Raw genomic sequence first — 20945 nt, 5'->3', positions numbered from 1 at the left:
TTCGAGGAGATTTTGATGTAAGAATATTGTTTGATTAGGAGCATGCGTTTTAAACTTTTTAATGTTGTACTTTGGGTCGCTGTGTCTACAGTAATTAAAGATGCTCTATTTTTAGCTCTGTGAAACTTCTGTGTTCTAACTTTTTGGACTAGTGTTTTCTCCCAGGTAGTTAATGTGTACTGAAGACTATTCCTTGAACATTGTTGGGAGAGAGAGATGTTACTTGTTTAGAATCTTTTGGGGTATATGATTTCAAAATACTGTGAAGTTATGGTTTGTTTTATTTTCCCTCAGAATATTTCAGTGCTTTTTCAAAACAGTGTTCGAAAATGTTAATTGACTTAACTAAATATGTATTTCACTGTAATTTTTTGATCCCTGCAGCAGTGCATCTTAAATATCAATTTACTTTTCAGTAAGTAATAGAAAGCATTTGCTTTTCTTTTGCAGATTGCATTCTCACAACACAGCAACTTTATGGACCTGGTACAGTTCTTTGTGACGTTTTTCAGGTACTTTTCATTTAAGACAGCTAAATGTTTCTTATTTAGGAAAGATCTTTGGCTTTTGTTTTTCAGTATAGTGTTTGGGTTTTTTGTTGGTTTGGTTTTTTTACTTAAACATCCTGCTTACATCACAGCCTAGAAAATGGAAATCTCTGCTATGTTTACAGTATTTAATGAGGAAATAGGTTAAGAAAATTGTCTGCCCATCTTTGCAAATACATCTTGGCCTGTGCATGCAGGGAAAGGGAGGTTGGGGCCAGGGGAGTCTTTTTCAAATGGAGAAGTTTCTTTTAAAATGGTATAGGAGAGGTCTTCTGAGTTACCACATCATACAAATAACGTATGACTTCTAGAAATTGCAGATATTCACACATCGTCAGCCACAAATTATAAATTAAGGAACTGATTTTGTAAAGAGTTAAGCATGGACTGATTTCAGACTCTTTTAGGTAATGCCTTTTGATTTTAAACTGAACTCTGAAAATATGTCAAGTTAAATACGAACATAGGCTTCAGCACAATTGAAGCCAAATACCCTTCTGTCCTTCATGAACTGCTTGGTAAAGTTAATTTCTTAGTGTGAATTGAACTGATGATTCCTAGGAGCTGGAACCAACAGAAGCAATATTAATACTTGTTTCTTCTTCTATCCTCCAAAAAAAGTGTACCCCTAAGAAGGAGGTTAAATCTCTCCTGAAGCATAGTAGGCCATCTCTTTAAGGTTTCAAAATCCAATGTGTTAGCCTCTATTTTAGGAACTGTTAATACTCCACAAATATAAACCAATACTTAATCAATAAGGAGAACTCCTTCAGGAGGGATATACATGGAATAAACAGTACTCCAGATCTTACACCTGGTTTAAAGTAGGTAATATTATGTCCATTTTAAAATGAGCAATAGGAATAGTCTCGCTTTAGATTCCATGCTAAATTTAATTAAAGCAAGGAGCTCCAGGTGGGTCCTTCAGACAAGTGGTTTATATTAGGGGTTTTTTTTTTTTAGTACGTAGCTTTTACAGAGTAGATTTGCTTTAATACAATCCCAGGTGAACACCAGGCTTCAACTACCACCTTACTTCCACTGATACAGAGTGTTTACTCCTGGTTCAGCATTTGTTCTGCTGAATCCATCGCAGTCAAGGTCTTCCCTAAAAATCTCCGTGGCAGGGTAATTACTTAGAAGGAGAACAAACAGGGAAGCAGTTGGTTCCTTAGTTCCTTTTTAATGGCGTAAGATCAATCCGCGCTTTAAAAACTACCCATTAGTTCTTTAGAGACCCAGATCCACCTGCATATGAGAGTTTGAAACTTCAATATGAGCGATTCCTTCAGTTCCATTATTGGAAGAGAATCACAGTTTGAAGCAGAAGATATGTGCATTATATATCTCAGTCAGCACATGCAGCTGAAAATACATGTCCAAAAGATAGGCAGATTGAAGATAGTCAGCAGTGATTTTTCCTTCCCTCCCTCACTGCTATCACATGGAGCTCCTTGAGAAGTAATGTTGCAATATTATTTAACATCCTCACATGCCAGAGGAATAAGAACGTGTATATTTGGGAGAAGACAGTTTATTGGTGTTTTCCAACTAAGCATTAAAAATTCTTTGATTTTTTTTTTTTTTAACTGTAACTACTGCTAAGTTCCTCTCCCAGTATTTTATTTTACAGTCACTATAACTCGCTAAATAACCGGTGTATTAGAGCAGCGTGATGATTCATCTCTGCTGTTTGTAGGGGAAACTATTGAAACGCTTGCATTTTTAATGCTCTAGGGTGCATTTCATAATTACAGTTGAATCCGAGTTAGACCATAAATAAGTAATATCTGATAGCCCCCTGTGATGTTAATGAGATAGAGTTGGCTGAAAATTTGCACACTAAGTAGAGGCAGTGAAAATACTTTCTGCGAAGCCTAAAGACAGTTTGAGATATAGGCCTCTAACTCGAAAACTGAGATATGTATCAATTCTTGGAGTGTAATGGGCACAAAAAGAGACTTTGTTCTGGAAAATGGATGTTTAGAATGACGTTCCATTAGCATGTTCAAGGGTCTTGCTTCACTTTGCCATTCTGCAGGCAGTTTTGGAAATTCTTCTGTGCTGGTGACGTTGTGGCCCGTTTCCAGCTTCTAGGAGCCACCTTCTTCCCTTTGTTGTAACCCCATCCTAGACACGCTCTTCTGCCATGCTACTGGAAGAGGCAGCCGTGCCTTGAACTGCATAGAGAACCAGAGAGAGAGGGGCGGGGGTTAGATTTTTTCAGTTTCCTTGCTGACATTTGTGATGATTTAGAGCAAGTCAGTCCCTCCAGCGGGCACTGGAGTGCAAGCTGGATTGCCAGACTCCAGCACTGCTGAATTTATGGAGTATCGCAGGCACTGGCTGCACTGACTGTGAGGCACACAACGTTACAGAGACGCCAGGAACCTGGCCATGCATTTAAACAACATCAGGCAGTGGAGCGGGATGAAACGTGGCTCTGGATTTGATTTCCATTTCATTTAGAAGCTTGGGCTACTGTGGGTCAGATGGGCTGTGCCTCACATTTAGAGGTGCTGTTAGATTCCTGGAGCTCTTCTGGAGTCAGCGTTCAGCGTGTGTGGCTGTATGTTAGCGTTATTTTATTTTGCAACACATTAACATTTTATTTTAAGCAAAGAAAATGTCAGTGGATAAAGGTTGGACAGAACGGTGAAGTTACGGGGTCATTAATATTGCATTATAATTGGACCCGCAGGAGAAATGATATTCTAACCGTTGTTAACCTTTGCAAAGCTAAATGAATTGCAAGCAAACTGTTTTGGTTTTTTTTTTTCCTGTTTTCTCCTCTCTGCTTTTTATAACATATCTCTTTAATTTACAAATCTGGCTGTTGTCTTTCAGCAGATAGTTTGAGCTCTTTTGACAGTCTCTAGTAAACATTTTTATTAGTATCTCTGCTTCGTTGTCTTTCAAAAAATCTATGTATGCCACTGCACCTATCTATAATATGTATTTCTCACCCGTGTACTTTTGCATACAGAAGATGTGAAAACATTTATTATTATGAATATTGGGCCTTCCAAACTCATATTGCTCACAAATGATCCTTTTTCTTCCTTTTCTTTAAAAAAAAAAAAAAAAAAAAGAAAAAGTACATCTGTATTTCTTCTGTGCTTCTCAGCTTTATTGGCCAGCTCTGTAGAGATTTGTAAGAGGAGTATTAAGAACAGTTTGAATGAAATAAGGAGGTGTAAGCACCAGAAGAAACAGCAGAACAGGAGTTGAAAGCAGGGTTTGTATTCTAACTGGGGACACAGCTGGCTGTAAGGCAGTCGAGGATCATGCTGGTAACCCTGCAGCCAGTCAGGAGGAGAACTCTTGCTCCAAAACTAGAAGTGTGGCAACAAGGTCACAGCACATCACTGCTGCCATTCCTTTTCCTAGTGTAGCAGCCCTAAGAAACTCAAAATGAGGAGATGGAGGTATCGACCAACAGACTTGGCTAAAAGGTCGGAAGTGTGAAGTGGACAAGACTGAAGCCAAAGGGTCGTGCCAAAGAAGCTGTTGAGCCCTGTAGTGTATAAAAGACCTATAAACCCTATAAACCAGGCTCGCTGTCCCCAGGAAAGCAGCCAGGAGATGTGGCAAGGCCCTGACAGCCAGTATCCCTTATCTTCTCTGTGGGACACAATCACAGAATCACAGAATTGTCTAGGTTGGAAAAGACCTTGAAGATCATCCAGTCCAACCATCAACCCAACATTAGCAGTTCCCAGCTACACCATATCCCTCAGTGCTATGTCGACCCGACTCTTCAACCCCTCCAGGGATGGGGACTCCCCCCCTGCCCTGGGCAGCCCATTCCAACGCCCAACAACCCCTTCTGCAAAGAAATCCTTCCTAAGAGCCAGTCTGACCCTGCCCTGGCGCAGCTTGAGGCCATTCCCTCTTGGCCTGCCGCTGGTTCCTTGGCTCAAGAGACTCATCCCCCCTCTCTGCACCCTCCTTTCAGGCAGTTGTAGAGGGCCATGAGGTCTCCCCTCAGCCTCCTCTTCTCCACACTAAACCCCCCCAGTTCCCTCAGCCGCTCCCCATCAGACCTGTGCTCCAGACCCTGCACCAGCTCCGTTGCCCTTCTCTGGACACGCTCGAGTCATTCAATGGCCTTTTTGGAGTGAGGGGCCCAAAACTGAACCCACTCATCGAGGGGTGGCCTCACCAGTGCCGAGTCCAGGGGTAAGATCCCTTCCCTGTCCCTGCTGGCCACGCTAGTGCTGACACAAGCCAGGATACCATCGGCCTTCTTGGCCACCTGGGCACACTGCTGGCTCCTGTTCAGCCGGCTGTCAATCAACACCCCAGGTCCCTCTCTGACTGACAGCTCTCCAGCCACTCCTCCCCAAGCCTGTAGCGCTGCTGGGGGTTCTTGTGGCCAAAGTGGTGTTGGCCAGACTAGCTGGCCAATATATCTGGCATTTGTGGGTGTGAGAGTATGAATGCACATAACTGATTTTTCTCTGAGGTTTTTGTTAAATGTAATCACCTTCAGCTGGGAGAAGGCTCTGGGGAGACCTTATTGCAGCCTTTAAATACTTAAAGGGGGCTTCTAAAGAAGATATGGACAGAGTTTTTAGTAGGGCCTGTAGCAATAGGACAAAGGGGTAATGGTTTTAGACTAAATGAAGGTAGATTCAGACTAGATGTAAGGAAGACTTTTTTTACAATGAGGGTGGTAAAACACTGGACCGGGTTGCCCAGAGAGGTGGTAGATGCCCCATCCCTGGAAACATTCGAGGCCAGGTTGGATGGGGCTTTGAGCAACCTGATCTAGTGGAAGGTGTCCCTGGTCATTGGGGTGGGCGGGAGGTGGGGGGTGAGGGTGGGGGGTGGGGGTTGGAACTAGATAACCTTTAAAGATCCCTTCCAACCCAAACCATTCTATGATTCTGATCTCATCCTGAGCTATGTTAGACTGATTTACAGTAGACCTCTGATGTCTTCTACTGCACCTCTGTGTCCTCACGTGCGCAGTTCACCCCATTTCTTGGCTGCTGTATGTCTCATCTTTCATGTCTGCCCTTGAAACGTCCTTCTAGGGGTGTTCAGTGCTGACTCTGTAAACCTGTCGTAGTCTTACAATGATTGTTAGAGAAATGGGTGTATTTCATGAATGGAACAAAAGTTGCCAATTTTCTGTTTTCATGGTGGCACATGAAACTTCACGTGCCTCTTCTAAGGTCTGAATATCAAATAGTGTAATTTTAGTTTGGTGCAAATAATTGGACTTGTTCCCCAGAAAAACTTCAGAGGGAGCAGTATTTGTCTCTGTACAACAGCCAGACAGATGGTTTAATGTGCTGTATACTGTTTTTCCTGGCTGTAAGCATTTGCCCAGTGTTTTCAATAAATGGGAATGGCCTGTTACAACAATTTAAATCTGGAGTTGTGCTGCAGATATTTTATTTACTCTCTTTCCTTATTAAATAATTTCTTACTGCAGCACAAATGGCATTACTAAATATGTGCCTAAACTATAGTCCGAATCCCCCTTTTTTTTTTTTGTTTTTTCCCAAGGAAACGGAAGCGCTTGGGAATACCTTCACATTATTTCTAACAAAATGAAGACATTTAACAGTTCAGCATCCATGACTTCCTTCTTCCCATGTTGTCATCATCACTCTTTACTTTGTCTTTCACAATGGTCACATGCAGACCAGAGCGGTGAGGCCATTTGGTCTCTCCTCCATTAATTAGTGTCATCATTATCTGGTCCCTTTTATACTTTTGGCCTCTAAAATCTCCTGTGACAATGTAGTGGTTTGGGGTGTGATAGAAGCACTTTGGGTTTTTAAACGTTTATTGAGTGGGATTTAGTGTATAGCTTTGACACTTTAATTTAGGTTTCTGTGTGTGCTGTCTCCAGCTGATGGACACCAAAGAGCAGTTCAGTTACCAGACGTAGGTGTCCTCTTTAGGGTGTGCCATGGACTTTTGTCTGCAATTCCTGTGGGTATTTCTCACTGGTTAAGTTAACAAGATGACCAGGTTAGTGCAGAGACTACAGAAGAGGAGAACTGAGAATGGAAGGAGGCTGCAGGGCCAGCGCCGTGCTTGGTCCCCAGTCCCACGCATAGCTATAGCCTGCTCAGACGTCCCTGCCTTCGGCGTGGCTTCTTCTCCTGCCTGCAAACAGTATGAGGGAAAAACTGTCAAAACAGAGGTCAAAATAACACTGACTTCCATTCCAGTTTCATCATGTGTCCCGTGATTTTTGATGTGTTTCCTTAAAGCTCCATCTTCCAGACCTGCAAGATGACTTTTTCCCTTTCATGTTATGCCCTTTGTGATATCATAGAAGGACTTGCAAATCTGAGCCCTAAAAAGCAGAACAAAAATTAAAAAACCCAAAGCAAACAAACAAAAAAACAGATATATTAATACCTGCTTTCCCAAAAGACCTCAAACCTCTAGTTAGGCTGATCTTGTGTTTGTGGAAGCTGCCACCATTTTACAGGGTGTCAGACTGGTTGTGCTAGCCAGTAAGTAGATTTTTAAAACAGACCCAAAAGAAACACCAGCTGCAAATAAGGTGGATTATGGCTTGTTAAACCTTGGTGCCGTCTTCAGCAGAAAGATAAGGTCATAAATCTGTAGATCAGATCTGTTGGTTTGCTGTTGGCTGCAGATAGCTGTTTGGCAAAGGCCGACCGTGCAAACCCTGCGCACTCCTTCAGCATTATGTACTTGTTCCAATTATTTTGAGGTTTAATGCATCGAGTACTTAAAAATGTGTCCTATAACTCTCCAGCATATTAAAATTTACTTTTAAATAGCACTTAAATAGCTTCCAATTCATCAAAATAATTTGGGATGTGTTTCTAGTAATCATTGCGGTGCTTTCTGAAATTATTAAGTGACCTATATATGTTAAAGCATATTAGTATTGAAGCTGCTGTATATTTTGGCATTTAAAACTGCCATTTTTTACTAGCAACTCTGATGTTGATAAACATTGTAGGAGAGTTTAATAATTGGGCCCTAATATGCCAGATGGATTTTCTTCTCTCCTCGTGAGAATGCATCATATCAAAGTGCTGATGAAGTTTTCCAGCCATTTAAAAATGAAAGCATACTTGTTTGAAGATTTTTAAGGATACCTGGAGTGGAGAGAATATCCTCTCTGCTATGAAGAGGAGTTTAGAGTATATAATAAAACCAGACAGGGTGTTTAAGTTCAGATTTTTGTGTCAGGGTGGGCATACCCTGTGGTATAAAGAGCGCTGAAGGCTTATCAGCTAATGATTAGTGCATGTGTTGAGGCCATCTGAGGGGAGATGACTTATAGCCACGTTGCTTATTTATTGCATTTCAATAATCTAATAAATAATTAAGAATTACGTAAGGTATTTATCAAATAGAATATTGTTTGTAAAATGTAAATGTAACTTCTCCCTGTGTTACAATATTTATGCTGCATAAATACAAACTTTTAGAACTTGTATAGGCCACTGAAAGCTGCATTTCATAGAACTTGACCCAAATGAGGAGTCACGTTCAAATTTCCCTGGGATGAAAAACTCTTCGGGGGTGTTAGATGTCTCTAGATGGCTCTTTTTCCTTCCAGTCTGGTTTCACATCTGAGTTTTCTGGTTTCCTCTTTTTCTGTTGGAAAAATCAAACTGTTCTCAAACTGGCCTGATAGTTCAGGTACAGCCACTGGATGTGCCGCTTCGCCTGTGCGTGACATTTGCAGGACTGCGTACAGACTGCGCTGGGATGTTACAAGCTCAGGAGTATTTCTGTCTCCTTTATCCTCTTTTCAGAGAGACGGGTGAGGAGAAACTGTACAAAAACATTGTTTGAGATGGGGGAGGTGTAGAGAGAAGGCTTGAATGAACAGGAGACTCTTGGTAGGCTATTATTTTTGGAGGAGAAAGAAAGAAACAGAAGGAGAAGGTAAAGCAAGGCCTGCAGGGAAGGTTTATTTTTAAAGCCATTTGGAAATGGGTGGATATTGGTAGCTGGCAGAGAGATGGCTGAGGCTGTTCAGGAGAAAGCAGGGCAGAGCACGGCCTTTGACCAAGACTCTGCCAACCACCATAGGCTTTCGCTCCAAATCATTTTCCAACACGGCTCTTGTTCCCTGCAGCTCTTCCCTTCTACTGCTTCCATATTTACACAGTTGCTTTCCAAGAGAAGGTATGGAGGAAAAAAAAGCTTCTTTAAAGCTACTGATGCGAGGACAGGTCTTTTTAACTTATTTCAGGATGGTTTAGGCTGAGTAAACCCAGCAGATAGATCTTGACTTCCCTCTCCCCCAGGGCTCTTCCAGCAGGTGATGGACTGCAGCTCAGCAAGCAGGCACTGCCTTTTATTCTTCCCCAAGTGCTGCCAAGGGGAGGTAGTACAAGGGGGAAAATATATTTCCTTAGTGATTTTATAGCTTTTGTGGGTATTTGCTGCCTCCTTGTGACGGTACAAAGATGTATGGTGCTGTTCCTCTGAAATAGAGGGTACTGTGGTGAGTGTTTTAGAAGGAGTTTTTATTAGTCCTTAATTGTTAATTCCTCTCTGTGCTTTCTTCAGAAAGTCTTGGCTGTGGTGCCAGAAGTGAGGCAGGAAAGAAAAACCCATGAAAGACTCTGGGATGTACAGTCTTGTGCAATTTCAGAAAGAGGATTTAGTGTAAGGATAAAGGTGATCCTCTTAGTTCTCCACTCTAGCTTTCTTTTCCAAGGGAGTAAATGAATATGTAGGGAGATACCATGTTCAAATCAACCAAAAATAAGAGGTCCATACCTGACGTTTATAACTTGCTGAGGTCACATTTTTCCTAAAAAGGAGCCATTCTCATAGGAGTTCAGCATGTTTTGACACGTATCTTCAGTTCGGTGTGTAGGTTCCTGGTGCTGTCTGATAGATACATGTGAATGGAGCACATACGTCTTGGAAGGGTCACCTACAGAAAGGTGGAGATCTCATTCACTTTGCTGGTTGTGCACAGCACAAAGTAGCTTCATCTGTGTGCTTGAAACTCCTGAAAGTAAATCTCTCTGAAATGGGTCTTTAGAACACAGAGATGCTGGAGATTGATGAAGCATCTGGCCTTTTTCCTCCATCCTTTGAACTTCCATCTCCTTTTCCTAGATAAAGGGGTATCGAGGAGGTAGACTCAGATAAGCTATGGCAGTAGCCATTGCCCATGAGCTGCATCTAAAATGCCTTGTCCTGAGGTGAAGCTTCTCATGACGTGGACGCGATCGCCTGGCAGGCGTTGCGCTTTGGCAGCCTGTCCTGGGGACTCCTGCAGATGCTTTGAATATTGTTTTCATGGTCAAATTAAATGTGGAGCCAGGAACAGTTGTCCCTGCTGCCTTGAAGATTTCGGTTTATTTCCACCCTCCATTTGTGCAATGATGTTAAAATGTTGCTGAAAACAAAGCAGACCAAAGATTTAGCTCATGGTCTCAGCTGTGCTGGTTTTGCATGGATACGTTTTGGATTTTTGCTCTTTAGGGAGCACTGTCCTCTTTGGATCTCAGAGATACAGCAAACATTGCACCCTAGGAAGATTTTAGGTTTCTTTGAGGAAAAGGAAGCTTAAAAAAAGGAAAAAAGCTTACCCAAAGCCACCAAGTAAGTGTGGTGGCATTCATGCCATGGGGAGCTAACAGGAGTCCCAAGACAAATGCGGGCACTCAAAAATTTTGCTAGTCCATCATTCACTTGTGCCTGTTCAAGTGTGGCATAAGTAGAAATCCATCTAGTCCAAACGTGACCTTGTCCAGAAGAGGAATACTGTTTCCTGGTGGTAGAAGGCTATCGCACTTAATAGAGCAGTGGGGAGCTTCAGGAAAGAAAGGGAAAGCTAAAGGTATGAAATCCTCAATCATGAATAATACATGTTAGCTTCTTTACCAAAATAGCAATTAAAGATTTCATGTATATGCTTTACAAGTTAATGGGGGCACATTGGTTTTTTACTGCAAAAGTCAGTAATAATCCAGTACCTCTCAAAAAGGAAAATAAAATAGCCATTAAAAGTGCTTGTCTGAACTATTTGTAGTTGCAGAAAAATGGCCAGGCTTTTACAGAGAAGTAATGTCAGATTTTAACATTTAGAGAAAATGTTGGGGAAGTGATTTGGAATACATACCTCTTCAAATGAAAAAGGCCAGACAAATCTCTTAGTGATCCTGCTTAAATTTATAAAGAAATAGGCACCGTAGGAGTCTTTTAAAGCCGTGCAGATGTTTTAATGCTAAAGTCACACAAGTGCCAATTTTTTAATATCTTATACTAGATGATAGTAAGACATATTTCTGTACGTATCTAAGCTTGAAAAATATAGTCATGTTGCCTACTGGCTGCTCCTTGAGTGTTTCATGCTCGATCACACACAGTTTTCATAATATATAGGCTATGGATAGTGATAGGTAATCAGGAACAGGCTCTCCTCCTTCTGCATCTCAGGGAATGGTTCCTGCTGTCTGTCCTTTTTTTAATGATAAATATTTCTACATCTTTGCATTCCTCTCTCTGCAAAAGGATTTGCTGTTGTAAAGTTGCTGAAGTAGTGCTTGAAGGACAAAATCGGCGGCCCCTCGCAGCTCGTGTAAGGCAAACAGGGCAGCATTTATGAAGAGAGGGAACAGCAGGGCACTGGTGGGATGAGATGCCATCCATCATCGTAAGCTGTGGATTTTTGGTCAGCAGTACAACTGTGGCTTCACGTCCAAGTAGAAGAAGTCATCGTCGGGGTCATGGATGTTTGTATGAGTAAGGTGGAAGAGCACAGTGGAAGCCACAGTACTGTTTAGAAATAAGAAGTTTGGGGATCTGCAATAAGGATTGATTTTTGGAAGCAGGGCTGAGTTTGTTTTCAAAGGCAGGGAGTACTGAACGGTCATGGTCTTCCTCCCACCACAGTCTTGTGGTGCCAGGTCCTGCGCTTGGGCCACAACAACCCCCTGCATGGCTACAGGCCTGGGGAGGTGTGGCTGGAGCTGTGTGGAAGAGAAGGGTCTGGGGGTTCTCATTGACCAGCAGCTGAACAGGAGCCAGCAGCGTGCCCAGGTGGCCAAGAAAGCCAACGGCATCCTGGCTTGGATTAGAAATAGTGTGACCAGCAGAAGTAGGGAGGTGATAGTCCCCCTGTGCTCTGCACTGGTGAGGCCACACCTGGAGTGTTGTGTCCAGTTTTGGGCACCTCAATATGAGAGAGATCTCGAGGGGCTGGAGCGAGTGCAGAGGAGGGCAACGAGCTGGGGAAGGGCCTGGAGAATAAATCCTGTGAGGAGCGATGGAAGGAGCTGGGACTGTTCAGTGTGAGGAGGAGAAGGTGAGGGGAGACCTCATCACTCTACAGCTCCCTGAAAGGACGTTGTAGAGAGGTTGGTGCTGGTCTCTTCTCCCAGGTGATTAGTGACAGAACAAGAGGGAACGGCTTTAAACTGCAACAGGGGAGGGTCAGACTGGACATGAGGAAAAAAAGTTTCCCAGCAAGAGTGGTCAGAGAGTGGAATAGGCTGCCCAGGGAGGGGGTGGAGTCCCCACCCCTGGGTGTGTTTAAGGGCCGTTTGGATGAGCTGTTGGGGGATGTGGGGTAGGGGAGAACTTTGTAGAGTTGGGCTGATGGTTGGACTTGATGATCCCAAGGGGCTTTTCCAACCTGAATGATTTTGTGATTCTGTCTTTCCTGCATGGCTGTGGGTCTCCACTGGGAGCCCCAGAACAGCGAGAACCGAGCCGTGCCCAGAGGCAGGGAGAGGGGCACAGCAGTTCTCCCTTCAACTGAAATCCCTCTTCAGGCATACAGAGCACAGCGGTGGGTGTGAATAGTGCACTTTAGGAAATAAGTCATCTCTTGTGGTTAATCTTCCTTTAAGCACTCTCTTTAAATATAAAGAGTGTGGCGAGGGAGGTTGGGAGACATTTTCTCTTACCCATCAGTGCGGTACTTGACGAGAAGCTTTCACTGAGGTTCAGATACACAAAAGGAAAAATTTTTATCTTAGAAAGCTTGTGTGCCTTGAAGTTGCTCATTAAGTATTCAGTGTGATAAGATCGTAACTGTCAATAAAGTCGCCTTTTATTATTCTTCTTATTATTGTAACTGCTTTTTGTTAAATCTGCTTCTTTGCATTTTCCCTAGAAGTTGATAAATCTATTCATCCTTTTCTCCTCTTCAGATTTAAGAAAAGCAATGTAGATTTGGGGAAATCAAGAAATGCTTGTAGTTCTGCAACAGCCACTTAAAAAGAATCCAACTCCTATATCCTTATTTTTGTAATTTGAAAAAGAAAAGATACTCGGTTTTCTCTGTTTCTTTCAAGGCTTTTCCTTTTTGGGTTATCCTTTCACTTTAAATATGGCCAAAGATAGGCAATACTGGCTTTTCCAATTTGATTAAATCTTTCAGCCTTACTGTTCTGATTTCCTGGTGAAAATTGGTGGATAGTGTATGAGGAGGTCAAACAGGTAACTTTGGAACAACGGTTTTCTCTGAGAATAGATGTGCATCATTCCTCACCAGGCGTCGTGAGCACTGAACTGTGCAAAACACCTTGCACTGCTATATTATCTTTCATCAAAGTACCTCTAAGTATTATATGGACTTTTAGTCTAGGTTTCTTTTTATTTGCTAGAGTTTTTTAGCTGCTGTTATGTTGTGAACAAGGACAATAAGATTTATTTTTTTTTTTCCTTTACAGTTGTTTCCTGTCTTTGCTCCTGGTGGCAGCTGTGGTTTGGAAGATTAAACAAAGTTGCTGGGCATCACGACGAAGAGAGGTTGAAATGACAAAATTGAATGCTATCTCTTAAATGACTTTTTATAGTTGTTCTCTCTTGTATTTATTCACATATGCATAGCATTAACCTTCAGTTAAGGATAAGCTCCACTAATCTATAAATGCTTCTGTTTGGGGATTTATAATAGTGTACTTTTGATTACAGTTTCAGTGACAAATGATGCTATTTTAGTATCCTGATGCTGCAGTTTCTGTGAAGCACAAAAAATAGGGGTCAGTGTCCTGCGTTCCCAGAACTCTAGACAGCATAAATACAAACCCACCACAAATTAAGAGATTCTGTCTCAAAAAGGAAGTTTCTCCACTGAAGCTCTGAACCACATTAGCTCCCTCTTTAATCTGATTTTTAAAAGGCTAATCCCCATTTTTAAATTAAAAGCTTATCTAAATGTTGTGGGATTTTTTTTTTATTGTTTTTTTTTTTTCCCCCTGGAACATAGTAGTATAAGAGAAAGGTGGGAGAAGCCACCCACGACTTAGAAAGCTGTAATGTACTGCTTAAAAAGGCAACCAACCTCCAGTGCTAGAGCTTTCTCCTCTTCGCTGAGCCAAGGACCATAGCAGCTTCCCAACTTTTTCTTGTTTTCAACATGTAAAAAATGTGTGCTTTACACCCCTCAAAATATGGTTCCTCCTTGTTTATCCCTGATGCATTTGGGGATTTTTCTTCACCGCCCTTTTTTCCTGCTTCTCAGTTGAAGCTAATTTCGTGTTACACCCAAAGCACGCAGGGTGACCGAGCTAGGATGGCCAGTGTCCCTCAATAACATAAAGAACGTGTCCTTATTTCTCATTTTTAAGCATAAATGCAGAAATGTGTAGTAGAGCTGTGTAGAGAAGCAAGTCCTGTGTGCTGCAAGGCAGACAACCACACGTTCCCAGGTGGTTTTTTGCTGTGGTAAGCACTAAATCTGTGGAAGGCAGAGCCCTGTATAAGGTACAAATACAGCAGAGCTTGGGCTGGGCTGTGCCTGGGATTATTTTTAGGAGCTTTGTCTTGTGCAATGTTTTCTTGTATGCAAAATGAGAGAAGCCAGGCTTTGTTCAGGGGAGTCCATGTGTACTTTCTATATGTAGGTGTCTATACGTTGTCACCCAAGAGCAAGTACCTTTCCCTAAGGAGTGAGGTGTGTTTCTCCCCCGCTTTTGGATTTTAGGGTGAAATCTGCCTGTTCCCACTGATTTTCCTCCCAGGTGTCCTGCTGGGATGAAGCTCTTGGCAGCTGCATGTACCTGTTGAAGACTGTTTTATTCATACGTAGTAGTTGATCAAGAATATTCTGGGGATTATTTTTTACAGTGCTGAAATTCTGTGCAAGTGCCTGTTTCTTGCATATCTTCAAAAATCTATATCTGGATGTACTTTCCAGTGCAGTAGTAGGAATTGTATAAATTTATTCAGTCTGAGGATCTTCTTTCTTATAATAAAGCGGGATGATGTCTGATAACTCTTGTCCTCTTCTTCCTCTTTCTGCTTCAGATGTTTTTGCTCTTACTAGTGAACTTAAATGCGTAATATAATCAGTGGTTTTCAAAGAGATAACCCTTAATCTTTGAAATAATTTAAGTCTTTGAGGTTTCTGTATTCTCTGATGGTAGATAAATTTTTACTAGGGTGGCTGTTTTTTTCCTTCTCACTTTCTTGGCAAGAAAGTAAGCTGGAGTCAGCATAACGTTCCCTGTTGGCTCCTGGGGTTAAATGTTATCTAGGAATGTATAATATAGACTGAGAAGTAAATACTGTGCTTTGGAGCTCAGTTAAAAATATTTTAGCAGTGGCCTAAATGAAACATGTCTCTATAAATTACTTTCAGTCTGATGTATGTTTTGAGGAAAAAAGCTGGAGTACTAGCAACGTATTGGTGTGGTTTAGTCTAAATTCAGTTTACACGTGTGGCTATTTGATGGGCAGCTCATCACTGTGTTATTTTCCTGGCAGATTCCTGTCTTTTGCTGTTACTTGTCGTGCTCCTCATTTTCATCTAGTGGCTCTATCTTGTAGTTCATAGATTTCTGCTATTCCATTCCTCTTTTGTTAGAAATACTTGTAAAACTTGAGGAAACTTTTAAATATTTGCCATGCCATTATTAGATATATTAATAAAGACTGTCTCCAGAAACAAAAGTCTGCCCAAAAGTTCTTTGACTTTTTGGTATTATCTAAGATGATTTTATAGCTTGCAGGATTTTTTTTTTATACGCTAGACGATTCTGTGTGATTCTGTGACTCTCAATAAATCCTGTCAAGGCTCCCTTTAAACTTTAGTAGTTAAAATAATGATTAATACAATACTGCAACTCTTAAGTGTACACAGGCTTACCCATCTGTTGTTCTGAGGATGGTTTTGAAGTGTGTGACACTTAAATTTGCCATTCTTTCTTCCTTTGGAAGTGGCTTCTCTCTTTGGTTCTTTCCATTACCCTTTCAGGAGTCTTGGGTCAGAGAGTTTGCAGGCTGGACTGGGGAACACAGGTTTTGGTTTATTGCTTTTTCCACTCCCTCTATAAACTCCTGACGCAGTTGATGGAGACCACCTCCTCCCACCATATTACAATTTAGAGGCAGGGTGAAAGGTGATTAAGCAGCAGCGGCAGGACACCCGATTCAACCAGCATATTGTAAGCTTTAAGTTAATATATGCTGCAGCCCTGGAGGAAGATATTTCTCTGGTTTGGGCTATATTTTTAGAAGTAGTCACGTTACAGTTGCCTGTCTCCCATGGGTTGTGCTGCAGTAATTCTGCGCGTTTTCTAATCTTAACCCAAAAGTAAGTAAAATATAATGCAATCTGCAGGTAATTCCAAGCTATCAATCACTTCTGCTTCCAGTATAAGCATTGCAAGTGCCTAACTGCTTATCACAGTGCAGAGTGAGAAGTAGATAGCTGAAGCTTAATCTGAGATATGTATAGGACAGGAAAGGGGAGTGTGTTGAAAGGTCTAGTAGTCAAAATTATTCAGACAATATTGCTTAGAAAATGTGCTGGGAGAAGTTGTGCAGCAGTGCTTGGTGTATCAGGTTAATGGAACAGAGCAGCATCGTTTGCTAAACTGCATTTGCATTACTCCTTACCAGGAAAGCAGTGTACCACAAATCCAAAATCTACATCAGAATCTTGTAAAATACATCAGATTCTCCTGACTTTTTTTTTTTTCCCCTTTCTGCAGCTAATCCTCTTTGACCAGCTGCTTGCACATGTCAGTGCTGATGTTCTTCAACCTTCTGGCTAAAGGGTCTTCTGGGTGTGCAAACACAGCGTAGCAAATATATAGGTGTAGGAAAATGAGTTTGGAGCACTGAGCAAAAGTTCAGGCCTTGCAGAGTATAAAACTTGACCTGAAGTAAAAATGGGAACAATTTGTGTCATATCAGGCATGGAGGAGATGGGATTGTAAATTGTGTGTTTATTCCCTCTCCAGTGAGCACCGAGTTTAAGTATCTTCAGGCATCTTAAAGAGGGAAAATGGAAATAAAAAGGCAGCTTTTATAGGAGGCTTAGGATGAGGTGAATGACATTAGGAAATAGGGATAGGAAACATTTCTATTTTGTCTCTAGAAAATGACACGTTAAATGTATCAAGGTGGTAATAGAGAGTAATGCACAAAATATGAGAGTGGCATTAGAAATTTAATATGCTCATCTGCTGTCGTGAATTTTCTGTCCTATTGTTTTATTTTAGCATCCAAATCCTATTCTCTTCACCCTCAGTCTGCTTCATCTCCTCCACTTTCAGCAAGAAATAGCTCCTCTTAACATTTCCAGCAAATAGAGCGTGGATAATGATTTGGCCAACCCAGTGTAACTGACTGCGTGAGGGTCAGCTGGATCACTCTCTGTGCCCCATTGAGCTGTGTTGGGAGCACCAACACCAAGCACGTATAGGCATAACTAAATTTGGGTGTCTAGAGCTCGATTGCACCCTTAACATGCATAAAACAGTTTACATTTTGCTTCCTTTCTTGCCAAGACTATCCAGGACTGAATGTTTTCACTCTGTGCACTGCCCAACTTATTCAGGAGGGGTTTGGTGTATTGATTTACTGCAGGGATTATTCTTCTCCTTCCTGACCTCATTGCTGAAACCTTTCTCCCTCCCAAGTGTATTCAAAACGTAGCAGCACTTCTTTTTTTCACTGGCATCCTCTGCTGTCATGTCCATGAACACTGAATACCGCTTAGGCAGGCAGTTTTCTGTGTTCATTTTTACAGCAAAGACTTTCCAAGGGATGTGTGCTATCTATTATTTATTGCCCTGCCTTCGTTTTCTTCCCCTTCCTGCTCTCACCTGTTAGTCTTTCATTCATCTCTTCTATCTTCTCTCTTAGACTGTGATTTAGGGCATCCTTAGTCAAAGAAAAGGATTCAGGATTGGAATATTTTCAAACTGTAACTGTAAATCAGGATCTTCATCACTGTCTAGAGACTCCAGTAGTGTTTTGGAAGGGTTTACTGTCGGCCTTATGCAAGAACATTAAAAGTTCAGGCTACAAATGTCCCTAGATTTGGGCAGTCTCAGGTGCTTTGGAGGGCTTGTAAGAAATGAGATGTGCTGGTGCCGAAATTTGCTGCTGTATTCTGCAAGCTCCCAGCAGTTATTTGGCATGTAGGCCTTCTCGTTCGATAGCACCAACAGTGCTATTCGGTGTCTGTCAGCCGAGAAGAAAATATTAACTACTCGTTAGTGTAGTTTGTAGAGAAAAGATGAATTGGAAGAGTGAGAAATCATGGCAAGCAGATAACTTGTAAGGAGGTCTAGATTACATGATTAGCATACTCAGTTGTCTCACTACAGTGTGAAACAGAAGCCTGTGTATGTATTTTTTAAATAGTTAAGGTGAGTTTACTTCCCAGAATACCTATTCCCTGGACAATAGACTGAAATGGTGGTGGCCGTGGTGATTTAATAACCGTATGTAAATTCCCAGTTGCTGCGATTATAAGTAGAGTAATAAAATAAGAGCAGTATTAGCATTATGTGTAACTAATTATTGAAGTACTGTGTCCACTCTGGTCTCAGCAATGTCTTGGGTGTTGCAGATGGTGCAGAACAACACTGCAGGATTAATTTGTTATCTGGAAGATAAGTGAGAGACTAAAGCGTCACAAATTACTCATTTTATCCAAGGAAGAACATATTGAGATTTGATGATGTGAGTCTGTGTCTGTGAAAAGGAATCATAGAAGATTCACGATGAGAATGAGGGTCTTGTAAACGATCAGCCAAAGGCATAACACCCAGTCTCTGCAGCTGGGGGTAAAAAAGTCAAAAGCTGTTTTGTTTTTCTCCTCTTTTTAATGGCAAGAGTAGCAATGCCAACAATTTTTTTTTAGAAACATGGCGCTCAGAATTTGAGTGCTTTTGGAAAGATCTTTTCTAGGTCAATCCCATGGTGCAATTTGGTGGCTCATACTATGCAGGAGGTCAGATCAAATAATCGTAACTTTGCTCTATCCCTAAATTTAAAATCTATGAATGGGAACCAACTCGTAGCGCCTGTAGCCTTATTCCAAAATACAAATGCTGCGTGCTCTCTGCAGTGATCTGTGAGGCTTTGGTCACCAACTGAAGGAAATTGTAGCAGAAATAAGAGATGCCTTGAAGATGAGAAACATCCCAAAATATTAACATTGACAAGAAATTCCAGCTTAGGGGCAGGTTGATGGTCCGTTTTAGTTTGAACAGGCTACTCTCACTTCTGTGCTGAACTGAGCTCATCTCTGGTTGAACTTTCAGTTCAGTTACAGAACTTTTCAGGCCAGTTAACAGCTGATCATTTGTAGCTTTAATATGTCCGTGTCGGACGCCGTCATCTCAGGTTGGCAATCACATACACAGTGATGGCATCCAGCTGAGCTCTTCTCACGTGCTTTTAGTGGTGCTGCCACTAGAGAATTAAGTTGGGTTTAGTATATCCCAAAACCAGAGCTGTTGGCCAGTATTTGGGATGGTGAAGCTAGACTATCAAGTCTAGCTCTAGGAGAGTTCAGCCTTGTTTAAAAAGCCCCACAAATGCCTGTGTATTGAAGCCGTTGTCATTTCAGACTCCTGGGTCTCTCTCTGATGATAGGAATCAGCGGTACAGGTACCTAATTTAGCTATTTGGAAAAATCAGGGAGAGAAGCAGTGTTGTATAATTATGCTAGAAGAGCTCTAGTCAATCAAAGGTGCACTCTGCTATTGTGTAATTATCTGGTAGTGGTATATATTTTAGTCTGCATGGACTATATACTTCTGGTCTTTTAAAAAGAAATGATATCTTCTTATTATTAAAGGTCAGGTTTTCTGTGCCCTCCTACTGGGCATGATTATGATGAATAACTTACTTATCTTAATCAGCCCTGAATTAAATATCTTCTGTCATTTCAGCATGAGGCAACTTCCCAGCAGCTTTGCTTTCTGGTTTGTTATAGTTTTGAAGTGTGGAAATGCCTGTTGAGAAGCATTTGAACATTAATTCTCTCCTCCTCTATCTTTCAACATAGCCTGCAAAGTCAGTTACAAAACTAATTAGCTAACATTAATATGTGCACTGCTCTAGGGGCTTAAAAACTTAATTTTCAATGATGATGGAAGCATCAGAGAAAATTGTTTGTTTGTTGACTTACATGGTAGTTAATGTAATTGTGGCTAAATGCCTTAAATCACTTATTTCTGAGACAATGTGGTTCATCTTCCTGCAGTATTTATATCTTGTATGTTTATTTCTTTGCTGATGTTCTTTTTTATGTTGTAGGTAACTCCCTTGTCTTCTCCTCTTTCCCCCAAGGTCACTAAGTAACTATAACATAAAGCAAAGGTTCCCACAGCAGAATATATATGTTATTTCAAAGTAATGCACAGCACTGCCTGAGCACCCGTCAGTGCTGGCCACGCAGGCGTGCAGCTCTGTCTAGCTGCCGTTGCCACCGGGAAGGGCACCTTCTCCAAAGGCCCTTGGGAACCCCAGGAGGGTGGTGTCCCCTTCCCACGTTGGCTGTCAGCAGCCTGCGAGCTGCAGTTTTGGCAGATGTCATTACAGGAGAGCTCTGCGACAGGTTCTCCAGGCAAGGTTTTGTAAGTTAGTCATGCCTGGAAATAGGTAGTTGATAGTTTATGTGCATACACAAATATGTATTTGTGCATAAATGGGATGAGCCACCTTCTGAATTCAACTGAAGCTCTTAAAGCAACGCAGGATGTGCAGGAATCGGATAAAAATGCCTGTCTACCATTGCAACCACTCTACCCACTACGTTTTGGAAGGACAGAAGGTTCTCTGACCTCAACAAAATCACTGTGACTTTGGTTAGTAAGTGGCCAAGTCAGAGCTAACAAGCCTCACTGGGAGAATTCTGTTATCCTTTGCTCAGTGTGTGCAGCAAGACCTTTAGATATTGGATTGGATTGTGTGTTCTGTGCATTGTGCAGAGCCTTGGAGGGAACGTGTAAGAGGACTGGCACCCCTGAATAACTTTGCAGAATTGATGCTGTTTAAAAGACAGGTCAGGAAGAGGCAGACAACTTTGTTCTGTTTTCTTATCACCCTCTGTTTCGCTTCAGTTGGGGGGGATAAACACCAGCCAGAGTTGCTGAGTCCACGTTGGAGAATGGCATCTTTATACTCTGTGTGGTGGAGCTCTACGCTTTGGCTCCATAC

The 20945-nt window shown here is 41.8% G+C and overlaps 1 protein-coding gene across 1 annotated transcript in view; it reads left to right on the top strand.

Moving 5' to 3' along the window:
* ATRN (attractin) overlaps positions 1 to 20945 on the top strand; it is a 158242-nt gene that overhangs the window by 111763 nt on the left and 25534 nt on the right. Inside the window, exons 25-26 of the mRNA XM_074865423.1 lie at positions 451 to 512; positions 13208 to 13286. Coding sequence (XP_074721524.1) covers positions 451 to 512; positions 13208 to 13286 — 141 coding nt within the window. The remainder of the gene's footprint in view (positions 1 to 450; positions 513 to 13207; positions 13287 to 20945) is intronic.

This window comes from Strix uralensis, chromosome 4 (genome assembly GCF_047716275.1).
Source record: "Strix uralensis isolate ZFMK-TIS-50842 chromosome 4, bStrUra1, whole genome shotgun sequence".
In the NCBI taxonomy this organism is placed as follows: domain Eukaryota; kingdom Metazoa; phylum Chordata; class Aves; order Strigiformes; family Strigidae; genus Strix; species Strix uralensis.
Note: the sequence above shows the minus strand (reverse complement) of the source record. Positions and strands in the feature narration are given on the sequence as shown.